Source organism: Aethalodelphis obliquidens, unplaced genomic scaffold (genome assembly GCF_003676395.1).
Source record: "Aethalodelphis obliquidens isolate GAN/ISIS:26980383/991018 unplaced genomic scaffold, ASM367639v1 scaffold58, whole genome shotgun sequence".
NCBI classification, from domain to species: Eukaryota; Metazoa; Chordata; class Mammalia; order Artiodactyla; family Delphinidae; genus Aethalodelphis; species Aethalodelphis obliquidens.
In genome coordinates this window covers 11364837-11383698 of record NW_020838002.1, presented here as the reverse complement: position 1 = coordinate 11383698, position 18862 = coordinate 11364837, and the positions used below count along the sequence as shown (strand labels likewise).

The 18862-nt window shown below is 42.4% G+C and overlaps 1 protein-coding gene across 18 annotated transcripts in view; it reads left to right on the top strand.

Moving 5' to 3' along the window:
* The window catches only part of SYNRG (synergin gamma), a 92534-nt gene extending 77179 nt beyond the window's left edge, over positions 1–15355 (top strand). For 9 of the 18 annotated variants that reach the window (XM_027087370.1, XM_027087369.1, XM_027087364.1 and 6 more), the window contains 4 exons: positions 12749–12832; positions 13167–13277; positions 13633–13668; positions 14682–15355. In XM_027087370.1, coding sequence (XP_026943171.1) covers positions 12749–12832; positions 13167–13277; positions 13633–13668; positions 14682–14813 — 363 coding nt within the window. In that variant the 3' untranslated portion in view covers positions 14814–15355. The remainder of the gene's footprint in view (positions 1–12748; positions 12833–13166; positions 13278–13632; positions 13669–14681) is intronic. The other 9 variants (XM_027087373.1, XM_027087367.1, XM_027087371.1 and 6 more) reach the window with 3 other exon arrangements.
* The last annotated feature ends 3507 nt before the right edge of the window (positions 15356–18862 follow it).

The window sequence follows — 18862 nt, the reverse complement described above, 5'->3', positions numbered from 1 at the left end:
TCCTGGACCTGGGATCGAACCCATGTCCCCTGCATTGGCAGGCGGATTCTTAACCACTGCACCACCAGGGGAGTCCTCATCCCCTTTTTAAAATATTACATGGGGCAAAACTATTTTATTTTTATATATTCATACTTATTCAGTTTGTCTATGATAATATCCTTTATTTCACAGTTTATCTTCCTTCCACAGCTGGAATAAATACGCTGTTCCATTTTCTTTCTTCTCTTCCTTACATTTTGCCATGTGCCCCGTCTGAGAGAGCAGCCAGTTCTCACTGCACTGCACTGATGGTCAGGAGGACTCCCGGCTCTCCCAGCAACCTGTCTTCAACGGCAAGCACATCCTCTCTCCATTGTTATGTTGCTTCTGGCTTGTACTATTAAGTTCTTAAAGCATTTGAATCATTTCCCAAATCTCTTATTTTGTTTTCTTTGGCCATTTTTCAATTTATAACCTAATTATTTAAAATATTTAAAATACTGTGTGGCCAATACAATAAGAAATGAAGTTATAAATATTTGAAGAGATAAAATTATGTTCATTGGGTGATAAATACTTATAGAAAACTGAATTCAAGAGATTAAATTTAACAAGTTTGGCAAAAATTCATAGCATTCTTTTTTTTTTTTTAAAGACTTTTTTTGATGCGGATCATTTTTAAAGTCTTTATTGAGTTTGTTACAATATTGCTTCTGTTTTATGTTTTGTTTTTTTTGGCCACGAGGCATATGGGATCTTAGTTCCCCAACCAGGGATCAAACCTGCGCCCTATGCATTGGTAGCACGGAGTCTTAACCACTGGACTGCCAGCAAAGCTCCCTACTGGTTCATTTTTTTATCCACTATCAATTCGTTCTGCACACCACTCTCAGATGTCTCTTTCTAAAATGCTAATCTGATTGTGTCATTTATATCCCATTTAAAATCCTGCAGTGACTCTCTGTGGTCTTCAGGGTCAAGTTTAAACTCCTTAGCTCAGTAAGTAAGGTCTTTTCCATCACTTGGGCTGCCCTGGCCTCTCTTTCTCTGTTAGACTGCTTTCCCCTCTGGACTTTGCGTCATTTGTCCCAGAATTCATTCCAAGAGGCCTTTAGTCTGCATTAGATGCCCTTCCTGTGTGTGTCCATAGCACATTCTGTCAGGGCACTTACCACGCTTCTTGATAATTGTGTTTGCTTGTTTCTTACCCAGTAGCTTCTCAGCTCCTTAAAAGCAGGACTGTGTCCTTTATTTATTTTTTTTAATTGAAGTATAGTTGATTTACAATATTATGTTAGTTTCAGGTGTATAGCATAATGATCTGGGTTTTTTTGTTTCTTTGCAGATTATATTCCACTATAGGTTATTACAAGATATTGAATATAGTTCCCTGTGCTATACAGTAAATCCTTGTTGCTTATCTATTTTATGTGTAGTAGTTTGTATCTGTTAGTCTCATACTCCTAATTTGTCCCTCCGCCTTCCCCCTTCCTTTTGGTGGCCATAAGTTAGTTTTCTATGTCTGTGAGTCTATTTTTTATATACATTCATTTGTATTTTTTAGATTCCACATGTAAGTGATATCCTATAGTGTATGTCCTTTTTTCCTTTGTGTTCTAACACAGTGTTTGGTGGGACTTTGTACCTTTTGTTTTATACTTTTTTGAACTTTCCACTTTTTTTCAAGCAAGATAAGCATTTTTGTACCTCATTATTTTAATAACTGGTTTAAATATTTTTAATAAATGGATAAGGAAAATAAAACAAAGGGAAAATGAAACTAGGGAAATAAGTTAAAGCCAGGTATGAAGTGTACAGAAATATGTGCTTTTTTTTTTTTTTTTTTTGGCCTTGAGGCATGCAGGATCTTAGCTTCCGATCAGGGATTGAACCCACCCTTGGCAGTGAAAGCCTAGGGTCCTAACCACTGGACCATCAGGGAATTCCCCAAAAATGTGTGCTTTAAAAGTGCTGGCATTTGCTAGTGGTGAGCTGTACAGCTGACCCTTTCTAGGCACTGATGTAAAGAAGACGTGATCAGTTCCATGATTCACTGTGTTCACAACATAAAAATAGACCCTCTACTCAGGAAGCATAATTATTCCGGTACCCAGAAAGAAACTTCTTTTGTGGGTTCTCATAAAGAGGAAACTAACATAATCTACATTATCTTCAAAAATATCCTTTCAGTAAAGAAAGCATCAGGTTTCATTGAGTAGTTTCTTAGGAAATCTCTCCGTAGAGATTGAATGGCATAGCTCCAAGTACAGATTAGTGGAAATCCTTCCAAGCGGCAAAAAAATAGATGAAATGGTAAATGAGAAAAAACGTGTGGCAGCGCATACTGACAGTGACCGCAAGTCTTTGCTCTGTAAAGAAAACATATAAATTACTGAGAACTATACCAGCTTCCAGTAAAATCGGAACAAAAACGTGAAGTGATTCATAGAGGAGGCACAGCTAAGCAGGAAACGTTAATTCAAATTAAGACGAGATCTCAGTTTTTACCTCCTAATAAACCCAGTATGGGGTTTGGTTTATTTATTTGAATGCTGATCGTGTTGATGTGGTAAAATTGGACTACTTTTTAGGGAATTTATTAGGAATTCATTGATTAGGAAATTTTTTTTTTTTTTTTTTTTTTTGCGGTACGCGGGCCTCCCACCGCTGCGGCCTCTCCCGTTGCGGAGCACAGGCTCCAGACGCGCAGACTCAGCGGCCATGGCTCACGGGCCCAGCCGCTCTGCGGCACGCGGGACCCTCCCGGACCGGGGCACGAACCCGTGTCCCCTGCATCGGCAGGCGGCCTCCCAACCACTGCGCCACCCGGAAAGCCCTGATTAGGAAATTGGTACCACCCTGTGGGAAAGGTGTCTGGCAACATACTTTCCCCTCCACCTGTGAACTCGTTGAGAACAAGGACCAAGACCACATTTTGTTCATTTTCTGTCTGTCCAGGCACTGTGTAAATACCTGGTAAGTGCTAAATGAATGAAAGGACTTGAAAACATTCAGAGCAGTTGACTTGGTAATTCCACTTCTCGGAAAACTGCCTAAGGCAAGAGTTCTACGTACAAACTCACAAAAAGAAGCAAGTTAAGTGCACAAGTTGTTCTCTGTAAAAGTGAAACATTGAAAATAACCTAAAAGTCCAAATCTGGAGAATTAGTTGTGTGACTCTTCATACTAGGATGTTAGGCCGCCATTTTTCAAAGAAGCTTAAAGTTTGAAATAACACAGATCTGTCACTACAGGGCTAGAAGGAAATACGCCAGAATAGTGGTAGGGTTGTGTTTGGGTGATAAAACCCTGGTGTTTTAAAAAAGTACTTCTAAACTGCAGCTGCGCATGAAGTTGGTTGGCTGGTAATGTCCGTGGCTGCCTGTGAGGCTGTGGGATGGAGCGGGACATGTTACCAGGTGTGTCCCCTTTGCATCGTTAGCATCGCAGTTCATCAGAGCCTCTCGGTCTCACAAAGGTCTCACCTTTAGGAGGAAATCTGGAGATTCTCTCACCTTTAGGAATCTAGAGATCAGTGTGGGTCTGGGCCTCTCCTAATTCACCCACCTTCTGCTCCTAAACCTGTGCCAATATGACCACATGAAGCCTAAATATCGGCATCATCATTCGCCAACTTTCACTGGTGATTACTGTGTGCTAGACCCTATTCATACTCTTTACATAGATATAATTAATACAACAGTCTTGAGGGTAGATACTGTTATTCTCCCCCTTTCTTACAGATGAAGAAACTCAGGCACAGATATTGGTGAGACCTGGACTCAGTCTGAAAGTCCTGAGTCTACTTTTTCAACCACTGTATTCTGCTGCCTCCTTGAAATGGGCAAGTTGGATGGGTAAAAGCAGAAAGGCAAAAGCCTTTTGGGGAAGAGTGGGTTATTATTTAGCATCAAGGTTAATGAGATGAAACACCAGGAGTCTATCTTGGCAGCAACTTGCTATAAACAGTCAGGTTCTTTTCTGTACACTTTTTCCCCTGTTCATATCCCAGGATTATAGAGTAGCTTAAAAGAGTCCCCCTTGCCACTTAGATTTTAAGTTTCTTTGTTCTGGTGACAGGCAGTTTCTTCTTGTAATTAACATTTTGAAAACTAGACTTCTAGACAAACCCGTCTCTTCTGGTGCTATTAGAAAAAGATGACTGTGGGAATTCCCTGGTGGTCCAGTGGTTAGGACTCGACACTTTCACTGCCGAGGGCCCAGGTTCAATCCCTGATCGGGGAACTAAGGTGTCACAAGCTGCCCAGCAGGGCCAGAAAAAAAAAGAAAAAGAAAAAGATGGCTGTGGTTGCAAAGCATCTTTCTTTGCCGTGAACTCTTTAAAGAAAAGGTATCACAAAAGACCAAGTGTGTTAACCAGGTTCATTATGTATTAGTCCTTTTCAGTTTGGAGCAAAGGATATTTGGGGAGAATCTTGGCCTGGATTACTGCTTTAAGGGAGCTGCTGTCAGTGGGTGAGATGGAAGTCAGTTTCATCCTGGTACATCTTGCTCATGAGAAAGGCTTGCCTTCTTAACTCTGCCCCTCCAGACCTTTCTTTTCTTTTTTCTTTTTCTGTAAAATATATATACAGTAAAATGCAAAAATCTTAGTTATACCACTCAATGTTTTTTACATATGCATACCTCATATAACCCATACCCCTATCAAGATACAGAATAGCCCATCATCCCAGAAGCTTTCCTTGTGCTCCTCTGTTGTCATCATCCCACTCAGAGATAAGTCATGTTCTGGTTTTTTACACTAAAGATTAGTTTTGTTCAGACCTTTTTAAAGAAGCCATAGAATTTGGTTTTGTGATTTCAAAGGAAGCCTGTTGGGTTTGGTCACACATCTAACTTAGGAGTGTTGCCCTCTCACTTACGGTGGTTCTAAATCCCTCCACATGGCAAAATAGGAGGTAAGTGGGAAGAGTGGACAGGCATTCTTGCCCTCTCCTTCAAACTCCCATTAGGAACATCCATTTCTAGCATCCATGTCTAGATGCTAGAGTGATTTTTACCTGACAGTTTTTAGGCACCAGGGAAGGGTAGTTATCTGCCGCTAGACAACACAGGAATGCATTGCACGTTGTACGTGACCGCCACTGAGTATTTGTTTCTCCAATTACCCATGCTATTCCAGTTATAGTTGCTTTCTTCACCAGGTTAGCTGTGACAGAAAAATAATCATTCTTTACTCAGGTATTTTTCCTGATTATACCATGGCATTTCCTCTTGATAACTAGTATGTCCTCGGTGTATAAAACTTACTTGAACTGGGCTTCCCTGGTGGCGCAGTGGTTGGGAGTCTGCCTGCCGATGCAGGGGACTTGGGTTCGTGCCCCGGTCCAGGAAGATCCCACATGCCGCGGAGCAGCTGGACCCGTGAGCCATGGCCGCTGAGCCTGCGCGTCCAGAGCCTGTGCTCCGCAACGGGAGAGGCCACAACAGTGAGAGTCCCGCGTACTGCAAAAAAAAAAAAAAAAGACTTGTTTCTTCGCACAAAGACTCCATGAAACTATTGCCGTCAAAAGGAGGCTGCATTAATTTTCTCCAGTGAAAAGGTTCCAGGATGCAGCTTGGGATAAGGAAAGCAGAGTACACGGTCTTAACCTCCAAATTGTGGCTCCTTAATATTTCTTTAGGCTGGAAGTGATACTAGCAAAGTTACATTTCCCTTTCCCTTTCATGCTCCCTTTATCCATGGACTAAAACTCCCTCTTGTGGCAAAAGCCTGTCTCCTCTGGGCACAGGTTGAAGGAACTTTTTTCTCAAGAGATAAAAAGCCCCTATTTTAGTGAGATGAGTGAATTGTTATCTTAAAGTTTTGTCTCATGCTTGTGGATTGAATTGAAGTTCAGTAGCTTGGTAACCAAGACTTAGTCCTGGAAAACAATACTAATGCGTTTTTGCCACATAAAATCTACAAGAAGAGACAGGACTGTTATTCTCCTGACCTGTGGTCAACTGCAAATCACCCTGGCTCTGTGATTCCACTACTACCCTCAGTATAATAAAATTCTTCTGTACTTCCTTTTGATGTAAAATCAGCAGTGAATTTCAGAGTACTTACTTCCCATTGCTGTGGCATGTCAGGAGAACAGTTTTCTTGTTTTGTTTTGTTTGTTTATTTATTTATTTATGGCTGCGTTGGGTCTTCGTTGCTGCGCGCAGGCTTTCTCTAGTTGCAGCGAGCGGGGGCTACTCTTTGTTGCGGTGTGCGGGCTTCTCATTGCAGTGGCTTCTCTAGTTGCGGCTCACGGGCTCTAGAGTGCAGGCTCAGTAGTTGTGGCGCATGGGCTTAGTTGCTCCGCGGCACTTGGGATCTTCCCGGACCAGGGCTCAAACCCGTGTCCCCTGCATTGGCAGGCGGACTCTTAACCACTGCACCACCCGGGAAGCCCCAGAACAGTTTGTTTGTTTTAGTAATGACAGCATTTTTGTCATCTTGCCAGTCTGCACAGTGTTTTAGAGACAGAATCTTAATCATGTCTCTGCACGGCTATCTTCAGTTGGCAGAAGGTGGATTTGGTAGACAGAATAACACCTCCCCACCCCCCTAAAATGTCCACATCCTAATCCCTAGAACCTGTGAATGTTTTACCTTATGTGGTAAAAGGGACTTTGCAGGTGTGATTAAGTTAAGGGTCTTTGGATGGGAAACTTATCCTGGATTATCTGGGTGGGCCCAGAGGCATGACAAGGATCCTTGTAAGAGGATGGCAGGAGAATAAGAATGAGAAAAAGCAATGTGACAGTCGAAGCAGAGAGAGAGATTGGCAGATCCTACACTATTGCTTTTGAAGATGGAACCATGATCCACAGAGTGTGCAGGCAGTCTCTAGAAACTAGAAAAGGCAAAGAGGCAGATTCTCCCCTAGAGCTTGGATAAGGAGGAATACAGTGTTGCCAACCCACTTTAGACTTCTGACCCCCAGAAGTGGAAGAGAATAAATTTATGTTGTTTTAAGTCACTAAATTTATGCTAATTTGTTATAGTAGCAGTAGGAAAAATTACCAGAAAAAAAAAAAAACCATTGTAACCAAGAATGGTTGCATTGTAACCAAAATCAAAGGTGTGAAATTGCTTGTGGAACCTGTGTCTAGATCACTCTTTGTATCAGTCAAATTAAGTTCTGCAGCGGTAACAAGCAACACCTCCCAGCTCCAGTTCTTAGCAATGTGAAACAACAGAGCTTTATTCCTAGCTCCTGTTCCATCTCAAGTTGGAGGGACTCTATGCCATGTCCTCCTTACTCCGGGATCTGGGTTGATAGAGCCAACACCGAGTGGAACATAGCTGGTCACTATGGGAGTATCAAGGGAACATGACAAATAGCACATTGGTCTTGCTTCCTTCCAGAAGTGACCATATTACTTATACTCACAGTCTGTTAACATCATGGCAAGTTACACGACTGTGCCTAATTTAGAGGACAGGGAAGGCCCATCCTACATTTGTCCGGAAGAAGGAGAATAAGTCTACTGGTAACACTAAATTGTACCAAACTCGTCTTCCTTAATAATGATTTTCTTGGATACCATTTTAGTAGTTTATTACTGGCTAAAGATTCAGGATTATACATCCCAGTCTGACTCTGGGACTTGTCAGTGTATGCAGGTCATGTCTAATACAGCTGGGTTTTTAATCTTTACTAAATGCATGGCATACTTGCCAGTTAAAGTAGGTGATACGCAATTTAAGGTGCCTGTGGAGGGCATACCTCCTTATAGAATTAGGGCATTTGATTGGTGTCACACTGTGTACTACAATAATCTCCCTGCTAATAGATGTGTATTTATAAAGGTTAATTTTATCATTTGAAAGATTAATTTGACTACAGGGTAATTTATGCAGAGCCTTATGATTTTCACTGGAGATGACCTTTTCATTGGCTTCTTTTATTCCTTTGGTAAACAGGTATTAAAAGGGCTTTTTATTAACTTGGATTTGATTTCAAGATTCAGAGTTTCCCCGGGTTCTAATTATTTCACAATTAGTCCTCATTCAGTAACATGATAAATGTCTATAATGTAGATTATAGACATACTACTATGTTTTTAACCTCTTCAAAAAGCTTGTTAGATTTTGTCAAAGTGAATAATTGTGATGATCATTTAGAGTATTTTATCCTTTCCAGAGCCCTTTTTATGTATCTGTGAGGGTCCTAACACCAACTGAAGGAGGGAGGGAGGTAGGGCAAGTGAAATGGTTACTGTTTTACAAAGGACAGAATTGGACAGCAGACAGATGATAATTCCACCTGCTTCTAGGTTTGACCACATTGGCCATGATTACACTAAAAAACAAACAAATTATCCTCTGGCTTGGCTAAGGCCATGTAGGTTCACACAGTTGAAACTTCCACCTCCCTTTTTCTTCTTTGAGAACTGTGTATCCTTCCTTCCTTAAGGGTAATCCAAATGGATTCAGCTCAGGTTAGTTTAAGAGAGGTTTATGGAACCTAGCACATGGTTTACTGTTTCAAATTAGAAATGGATGGGGAGGGACTTCCCTGGTGGTCCAGCGGCTGAGACTCCACGCTCCCAATGTAGGGGGCCCGGGTTCGATCCCTGGTGAGGGAACTATATCGCATATGCATGCTGCAACTAAGAGTTCGCATGCCGCAACAACGATCCTGAGCGCCACAACTAAGACCCAACGCAGCCAAATAAATAAATATTTTTAAAAGATACTTATTTCATATTAAAAAGAAATGGTTGGAGAAATATCATATATAATCTACACATTTTTCTAGGGAGAAGGCTTTTTTTCCTGGGGAAGAAGAATACAGTTTTGCAAATACAAAGACAGTATAGTAACTTCTCAGTGGTTCAGCCTAAAGTAACTATAGAACATGTAGCTGTTATTTTATTGTCCAATTTGCCATCATCCTGGTCACCTCAGTATTCATGAGGAAAAACCAGCCAACATGCCAGGCTCCCAGATCCTTGACTCTCTGGACTACAAGCCCCTTGTCTCTGTTTCACTTAAGCCACGCACTTGCATGATCACACTGGACGGTGTTATCACATCACACTGCAGAGCCTGGGCAATCTTAAACTCAGACATCTTTCTGAGCCCAACTTGGTAACTCTAGAACTTTCTCACACTTGACTTGCTGTGCTCTTGTTTTTGGTTCTCAAGACAGGACAATGGACCCTTTTACTTTGTTCCTATCGACTCCCATCTTCACTTCCTTTCCCACCTGCTTTGTCCTTAGTGTTTGAGGTTATTGATGTCTGTCATAGGACAACCAGCTGTCCCGGTTTGCTCAGAACTGAGGGGTGTCCTCAGAGCTAAAATGGCAACAGTCTGGCACAGACCAGGAAGTTGGTCACCCTAGTCCATTGTATCCATATGTGGAAATACTATATGACGGTGCTGCGTGCATCTCTTCCCAACCCCATGTTCAGTGACATCACACTGGTAGCTAGAAATCGACCATAGGGGGAGCATTTATACCATGGAAATCAGCAAATGCTTCAAATCAGGGCTTGACTTGTTTTGTTGATTGTCTAGACTTAAGGTGATAGAGAAAATGTTAATAATGTAGATTAAACTTAAAAGTATGCTGTGTCTGTAGCCATTATGTTGTGAGTAGAACCAAAAGTTGAGGAAAGAGTGTCCAGTATTCAAGAACTGTTACCTGATTCAGCAAAGAAGTCACTCATATATTTGACAGACAAGTGAAGTTCTGAAGTAGGTCTGAGTCATTTCAGTCTAGCCCTAGTCCTTCACATGAAAACATCAGCCTTCGCCTCAGAACTAACAGTCTTTCAGGAAAGCAAGCAAAGGTTGTTGATCTAAGAGTTGGGCAAAAATCCAAGAAAGCATTTTGTGAGAACAAGATACTATGTGGAATCTAGTAAAGATGATGGTATATTTTATTATTTGTAAATGGTGTGCTACACATTCTTTATATCAGTAAAATTTATAATCAGCTTACATACGAGTGTGGGTTTATGTGTATATGTGTATTTATATGCGTGCACACATGCGTCTTCCTCTTTGGAAAGTCAGTTCTTAATAGTCGGGGAGGGGAGCAGTTTTGCCCCAAATTAGCCAGGGATCCTACATGCAGAGGACAGGTCTTACAGGTCTTTTAAGCTCGTCTTACAATTATCCAGCTTAAAATGTCAATGGTGCCAAGTTTGAGAAACTCTGCTCTAGAGCATATATAAGAAAAATAAATTAGTTCATGTATACCTAACTTTTACACATTAAGAATCCAGAATCTTTTTTTCTTAATTGTTTTAATTGAAGTATAATTGATTTACAATGTTGTGTTAATTTCTGCTGTACAGCAAAGTGATTCAGTTATACATAACATACATTCCTTTTTTAACATTCTTTTCCATTATGGTTTATCACAGGATATTGAATATAGTTCCCTGTGCTATACAGTAGGACCTTGTTGTTTATCCATTCTGTATGTAGTAGTTTGTATCTGCTAACCCCAAACTCCCAGTCCATCCCTCCCCCAACCCCTGCCCCCTGTGCAGCCACCAGTCTGTTCTCTATGTCTGTGATTCTGTTTTTGTTTCATAGATAGGTTCATTTGTGTCATATTTTAGATTCCACATAGAAGTGATATCATATGGTATTTGTCTTTCTCTTTCTGGCTTAATTCACTTAGTATGATAATCTCTAGTTCCATCCATGTTGCTGCAAAGGGCATTATTTCGTTCTTTTTTATAGCTGAGTACTATTCCATTGTATATATGTGCCACATCCTTACCCATTCATCTGTTGATGGACATTTAGGTTGTTTCCATGTCTTGGCTATTGTAAATAGTGCTGCTGTGAACATAGGGGTGCGTGTATATCTTTTTGAATTATAGTTTTGTCTGAATATATGCCCAGGAATGCGATTGCTGGATCCTATGGTAATTCTATTTTTAGTTTTCTGAGGAACCTCCATACTGTTTTCCATAGTGACTGCACCAACTTATATTCCCACCAACAGTGCAGGAGGGTTCCCTTTTCTCCACACCCTCTCCAGCATTTGTTACTTGTAGACTTTTTAATGATGGCCATTCTGACCGGTGTGAGGTGGTACCTCATTGTAGTTTTCATTTGCATTTCTCTAATAATTAGTGATGTTGAGCATCTTTTCATGTGCCTATTGGCCACCTGTATTTCTTCTTTGAAGAAATGTCTGTTTAGGTCCTCTGCCCATTTTTCGATTGGGTTGTTTTTTTGCTATTGAGTTATATGAGCTGTTTGTATATTTTGGAAATTAAGCCCATGTCGGTTGCATCATTTGCAAATGTTTTCTACCATTCTGGTTTTTTACTTTGTTTTTCTGCTTTTCTTTGGTCGTTTTTGTCTTGTTTTATTATTCAAGTGTTTTTCGTAGTTGAGGAATAACATATATACAATGAAATGCACAGATCTTAAATGCATAGTTGGACCAGTTTTGACAAATGCACACAACCATGTAGCACACACCCCATCGGTATATGGAGTGTTTTCATCACCCCCTAAAGTTCCCTTTTGCCCCTTCCCAGTCAATCCCCTGATCTGACTCCAAAAGCAGCCAGTGATCCATTTTCTGTAGATTTCCATCACCATAGATTTGCCTGTTCTAGAACTTAATATAAATGAAATTATGTAGTGTATATATTCTTGTGTCAGCTTCTTCTACATAGCATGTTGTAAAAATTCATCTGTGTTGTGTGTATCAGTTTGATCCCTTTTGTCACTGAGTAATATTCCAATGTATTAATATACTATGTTTTTTGAATCCATCTTCTTGTTTAAAGATGCATGCTCTTTCCAGTTTTGGCTAATATGAATAGAGCTATGAACACTTCTTGTATAAGACTTTTGTTAACATGTTTTCATTTCTCTTAGATAAAAATATCTAGAAATTGCAAGCTCATATAATAGATGTGCATTTTAACTTTTAAGAAATTAACAGCTTTCAATCATTGGGCTTTTCATCATTGGGTGACACGCTCCCTATTTCATAGATTTTTTGGTAAGGAATAAATTAAATAATGTATGTAGAGAGCCTAGTGTACTGCTTAGCACAGGTAAAGACTTGACCTGTTAGCTGTTAATATATTTATTCTCCCTAGCCGATAACATCCAGATCTCTCATTCTTGAGTGCTAGGCCTGTATACCCATCTGCCTGCTCATATAGCATCAGAACTCAGCTGTCCCACAGGCAGCTTCGACACGGCTTGTACCAAATTGAACTCTTCTCCCCAGTCTCCATCCCCAAACTGGTTCTCCTCTCACGTGCCCCGTTAGGGTGAATCCTTTCAGTTGCCCAGTCCCCTCCCCTCCTCGCACATCTAACAGATCCGCCAGGCCTGTTGATTCTTCGGCCTTAATAGCTCTTCATGTGTCCATTTCTCTCCATTCCGCACTGTTGCTCCCTCAGTTCTGACCTTCAGGACCCGTCTCCCGGTTCGCTACTGCAGCCTTGTAACAGAGGCCCAGACCCCCAGTTCAGTGCCTGCCTGCATTGCAACCAGAGGGTTCTGTCCAGAGTACAAACCTGATCCTGTCACAATCTAGTTACAACCCTTAGGGCTTCCCAGGATAGAGTCTCAACCCCTCATATTCCTTTCAAGGCCTTCGTGCTCCAGTTTCATCTCCTCCCTCCTTCTGTAAGCTTGGCTCACACTCCCTAGACTTCTTCTCATACCTGATCTTTTGCTTAGAGGCCTTTGCCCAGGCTGCTTATTCTACATAGAGTAGATACCCTTCCCTCCCCTACCTCATCCTACCCTACCCCTTTCACCTAGCAAACACCCATCAGGACTCAGCCACCGTGTTTGGAAGTTCTCAGAAGCATTCTCTGCCACCACGCTCCTTTCCCCTTGAGTCGGGTAAGTGCCCCACCCCTTCCCCCTTGTGCTCCGGCGCTCGGTCCTTACGCCTAGTGTGGGTCTCGTGGCACAGTGTGGCCTGACACCCACCTCGCCCTGACCCTAAACAGCTCTCAGAGGACAGGGACCATTTTGTGCTCATCCTAACACCCCTAGCAACTAGAACACAGCAGGGCAGGTACTCGGTAAACGTCTGGGAAATGGAATAATTGTACTGGTGGTGGTAGAGAGTGGACTGAATTTGCTGCTGGACCTGTTGGGATGTTTGATCAGGGAGTGAAACCAGCAGCGTCTGGAATTCTTGGCTTCTTACCCGTTTGTCTTGTCCTCACAGCCTGATGAAAATTCACTGGATTTTTCCTCTTGTATGCTACGGCCTGGGATTAAAAACGCTCAGGAGCTTGCTTGTGGGGTGTGCCTTTTAAACGTGGACTCCAGGAGCCGGGTAAGTCACCTGCCTTCCCCCCTCCCCTGCACGGGCTGCTTCCCTGACCGACCCGGGAGGCAATCCCATCTGGCCCTTCTCCACAAGGTCTGTGACCAGAGGAGGGGAGTTTATCAAGCCCTGAAATCTGACCACAGAAGCAGACATGTTCTTTCAAAGGGGCAGCGGGGGGGAGCTGTCGAGGGGTGGAGGCAGCTCCTGCCTTTCTAAGGAGTGGGCTTGTTGGCACGTGCCTGCCCACCCTCTGCACAGTGGGGTGGCAAGGAGAAAAGGTTACACCTGTAAGGACTCGTTTGGAGGCCAGAGGCCCTGTTCTGGGAATTTTGTTGACCTTATGGTTTCAACGTTATTTCAGAAAGAAGAGAAGCCTGCAGAAGAACATCCTAAAAAAGTATGAACCAGTTACGCGTTATCTTAGCTTCTCCATCTTAATTTTGAGTGTGGAAGGCAAATTCGATGATTCCACTGCCATCCTGAGCTGTTCCAATCATGGATCCTTTGCTGAGTCCTTTTCGTTCCCATAGTGTTTGATTCGGTCAGCTAACATGTCCGTGCGGGTCCACTTCCGTCTGCTGTGCATGCTTGTGGCTCATAGCTGGCTTCTGGTGTTGCGGTTATTTTCCTCTGGGATGAACAGGGTAACAGGAAGAGCAGCTTCTGGAAGATGAAGTGGTAGTGACACACAGAATGAGATCAGAGAGCTTCAGGACTTGGCCGTTAGCAGACAAAAACAAATTGTTTGGGGTTTAGAGCTTTATTTATTTGTTTACTTGTTGAGCTTTACAAACACCCCGGAAGTGATTGAGGTTAGGCCTGGCTGACTGTAACTTACCGGTAAGCCTTATTCATCTGGAAATCATTCTGCTGTGTTTAACATCTTTATTTTTTTACAAATCCTATACCTATTTGGACTTTTTAATGATGTCAGTTTGGTTATCAGCTCCGAATGGCATTAGACCCTAAGAGTCTTTAATCTTTCATTTGCTTTCATGATAGGACTGTAATCAGCCTCAGAAACTAAGGGATGGCATGTTATAGTCAAATGCCAGCCTCAGGGAAGGGCTGCTTTCTTCACAGAGAGATCAAAATGATCCCCAGCCCGTGGCTGTTTTTGTCCAGTGTCAGGACCCCTGCCGACCCCCACAGCCTCTGTCTGCCTTTTCTGGGAACAATTTGGCCTCCTTTTGCTGAAACTGGGTTTAACAGTAAAGATATTTTTATACCTTTAATTAGCGGCGAAAAACTTTCTCGCTTGAATTCCTGTAGCCACCTGCTCAGCTTTTGTGTGTGCGCCAGTTTGGCCTCAGCCTCTGTGAGCTGGAGAGGGGTCCGTGCCGGCTGCTGGTCAGTGCCCAGGTGTGGAGGGAGCCTGACTGGCCCCCCATGTGTGTTTCTTCCCGGCAGGCGTTCAACTCGGAAACGGACAGCTTCAAGCTGGCGTATGGAGGACACCAGTATCATGCCAGCTGTGCCAATTTCTGGATCAACTGTGTCGAACCAAAGCCTCCCGGCCTCATCCTGCCTGATTTGCTCTGAAACTTCCTGAAAGCTCCTGTGGGAAGTACTGCCTGAGTTTGTTTATTTTCCATCACACCCCTTGGGGTGACAGGGACCAATAAACAGAATGCAAATGCTGCAGAGCTCCCCCCACCGCCACCAGTCTACGTGAAGAAATCCTCAGGAGGTGGCGGGGGAGGAAGTGCTGCAGAAGTTCCCAGTCTTTCCCCACAACGACCTTTGCCCCCAGGTTCCCACAGCCAGTCTTTGGTATTCGAGGTAAAACTGCTCTACCCAAACTGCACTGGAAGTTTGCTGACTTATCTCTAGTTCTCTTAAGATGTTTTAAAACATGGACCACAATTTTCTTTATCTAAGGAATATTTGCTGCTGCAGTATTGAAACTGTGAAGAATTGACATTTGAAGAAAAATAAATTATTGCTATAGGACTGGAGTTGGAAGGATGTTTTGATCCAGTGTTTGTGTGTATCTAGAACACTTACTGTTCTGTGAAGTAGAATGCATTTATCCGCATTTAGTTTGTTAATATCTGAAATGAATAAAAAGGGGGAAATTGTGATTAAACTGGTATTCTTTTTATAGAAAAAATTCTGGTTCTCTCCATTGGACAATGGCAGGTGGGTGAGGGCAGACTTACCAGCTTTACTGTCGCAACCGACCCAGTTCTCTACTCTTTTCGTTCATTTCTAAGACTGTCAACTTATAAGAAAACTTTCTCAAAACATGCCTGGGAACTTTGCAGTGAGAAGAATGTTCATTTTGACAGAGGCCTGAATCTCAGTGTATCGGGGTGAATATCGTTGCCCTTAGGCGCCTTCAGTGAAAGCCTTGTTTTACCTCACACACAGACTGTGAACGTGATACTTTTTTCAGATGAGATTTGGAAAGCCAGCTGAATGAAATCTCTTTGCAGAGGCCTCTAGCCAAATTTCCAGAAATGACTGCACAGGGACCAATACCGCAGTATCTCTGTGAGAGACGGGGAAATTAATTCAGGGTTAGAAGGTGGAGCTCCTGGCCTAGCAAGGAGAAAAGTAAGGTGTGTATTTGTGGTAGAGGCACATGACTTAGAAGCAAAGGCAGGAAACTGTTCAAAAACAGCACTGAATTTTAGAAGGAAAAGGCTTATGCTCTCTGGTATAGGGAATTTTCTTTGCCACTTAAAATGAATGCATAAAATCAGGGGGAAAAAAGCCAAGTGGTTAAAGACTGTTATTCCTGGGAAGAACCCGCCAAACTAGGACACGTTTCTCTCAATTGTTAATTACGTGCTTTACAAAGAGATTTTGAATCTTGGGTGTTTCACTTTGTATGGCTTAAGCTCTCTGACCTAGACTTAGTTTTTATTTGTAAACTGGAAGAGTTGGTTTTGTCTGTGTAATTGCTGCTTTACATAATTAATTAGATCATTTTCCCTCCTGAGGACAAAACTTGAGGAAATTGTTTTGTTCCACCTTACTACCTCCTACTTCCATCCGCTCCAAGAAAGGTAGACATTTTCATTCCCGAGCTCCTGAAGAGGCTTCTGCTTCACCTGGCTGCGCGCCCGAGTGCACAGAGAACTGTTGATGAGGTAAATCTGTTTTTCTCATTTGCTCCAGATGATACCATGTCCAGCTACTAATGCCTGGGACAGCTGTCTCTGAATCGTTACCTTTGCCCTCCACAGAGCCAGTGGGTGTTAGTGACAACACAAGTGGGCTGGTTTCTAGCAGGTTTTGCCTGAGGCCTCTGGGTTCCACTTCAGCCTGTGCAGCACCTAGGGTTTCAACATGGCACCAGATTTCAAGCAGCCTTCTAAGTGGTCTTATACATTCCATGATAGACCATGATAAGAAAATCTACCTTTGCGACAAGAAGTGTCTCGCAGTTGGACAGAATTTACATTGCAGAGACATTTTTTGGAAATGCTGTGTGGACTACTGTTCTGTCACAGTGGTCCATATTGATGACATTTCAAAAAGTATGCTCACCTGTTAACTAGATTGGCTTCCATTTCTAGATATATTCCAGAATGCCTCAGATAAAATTCCTAAGTATAATTACTGCTGACCTTACCAAGTATGATAGGTTTAGTCACTCCATGGGAGGTGCCAGGGGAAAATACAGCAGACATCAATAAAAAGCCTTTGCTATAAAGAGTATTCACTACTTTCAGTATCTGTTTAGTACTGGAAATGTTTTATTAGATCCACCAGTAAAGATTTGGGGAGTGTGGAATACCGTTGCATTGATTTTCTTTATGCAGGTTTATTAAAATGAGTCAACACTGCATGCAGCTTCACCTCAGCGCTTGCTAGCCAAGAGCCCAGTGTCCTTGGAAACAGTAACCAAGGTTACTTACTTCCATATAGTGCATTGTGCAAGCTGCTTCACCCCCTTCTTGAGTGGCAGTTGGTAAGCAGTTTTGGTGTTGTATTTTGCCTTTAAATTTTGTATGGCTTAGTGTGTCATTTTTGTCTGGACATGCTTGAGGTAGAAGCAGCACAGGGTATATTAGGATATTATCCATGCTTTATTTTTCCTGTGGCTACTAGTTAGTTCATATAGGTTGCATATTTTAAATTATTTGAGTATCTTTTGTGTGCATATGCATAATTCTTTGCTGATTTACAGATGCCTTCGACTTGCCTTTTATTTAATGACTAGCGTGTTCTTAAGATTTGAAATTATAGGGCCTTTATGTTATAGAAATCTGAAATGTTTGCTCTGCACTGGGGATCACTACAAAATATCCCGTCACACCTTGGAGGTCACGTACCTTCCTTCGTGACCTTTAGCTAATAAACTCCAACATTTAGATTGGAAAGGTGTTAGGCTTCCCAAGTGCTAAGTTACATCCCAGTAGCGGCATTTGCCAGGATTTCTGCAGGAACTTTTTCTTAATTACCAAGAACATTCTCTCGCTGTGTACAATTTGAGTTTTGCACATTTATCCAGAGACTACCAGACTTACTAGAGTTTGCCTCCATACTGTAGAAGCCGTAGCCTCCACAGCCAGTTTGTTTTTTCTGATTGATTTTTGATCATGTGCTGCTGAGGCATTTATGGGGTGCTCTGATTTCCCATAGAAACTATTAATTTCATTTTAATTTTCCCTTCTAGACAGTAATGGTGCATGCTTATAAAAGTGGACAAAGTGTATAAAATAAGAAAAGGTGGAATTTAGAGGGAAACCATTGCCACAAACCAGGTAAAATCTGGAGGATATAATGTATAGAAATATGTGGCCACTGGCATTATATGTAGGGCTTCTTGCCAAAAAGACTGAAAATCTAGGAAATTTTTCTACAGATAAGCAAGGAAATGAAGTAAAACAAAGCCGTTGCTGGGACAAGCAGCTCCCCTACAAAAGCAAGGAGCAACCTGCTAACGCCCAGTGGTTTCCCAGGAGCGTGCAATAGAGAAGAGCTAATAGAAACTTCTACCAAGTCCCATCCAGTTTCTGGGGGCTTCCCTGGTGGCACAGTGGTTAAGAATCCGCCTGCCAATGCAGGGGACACGTGTTCAAGCCTTGGTCCGGGAAGATCCCACGTGCCGGAGAGCAACTAAGCCCATGTGCCACAACTAATGAGCCTGCACTCCAGAGCCCATGTGCACAATGACTGAAGCCCACATGCCTAGAGCCCGTGCTCCGCAACAAGAGAAGCCACCGCAATGAGAAGCCTGTGCACCGCAACGAAGAGCAGCCCCCACTGGCCACAACTAGAGAAAGCCTGCGCGCAGCAACGAAGACTCAGTGCAGCCAAAAATAAATACGTTTTTAAAGTTTATAAAAAAACAAAAAAAGTTTCTTTGATGGAGGACTCACTGCTTTGGTGCCCTCCAGTTCCCAAGAGACAACTGAAAACTGTACCTTTTATTAGAGTGTACACTGTGCTGTTTTCTACTGTTCCAACGCTGTGAATGAGGTTAATACCTGCCCATCTGCAAGGATGGGCAGTGCTGACATGATTCAAGTGGGATGTCTGATTTAAGGAGCATTCATAATTATCACAGGAGCCGTATTTTAATAGCTGTTGGAGAGCATCTTTCTTCCCTCATCCACACACATACACACACACAC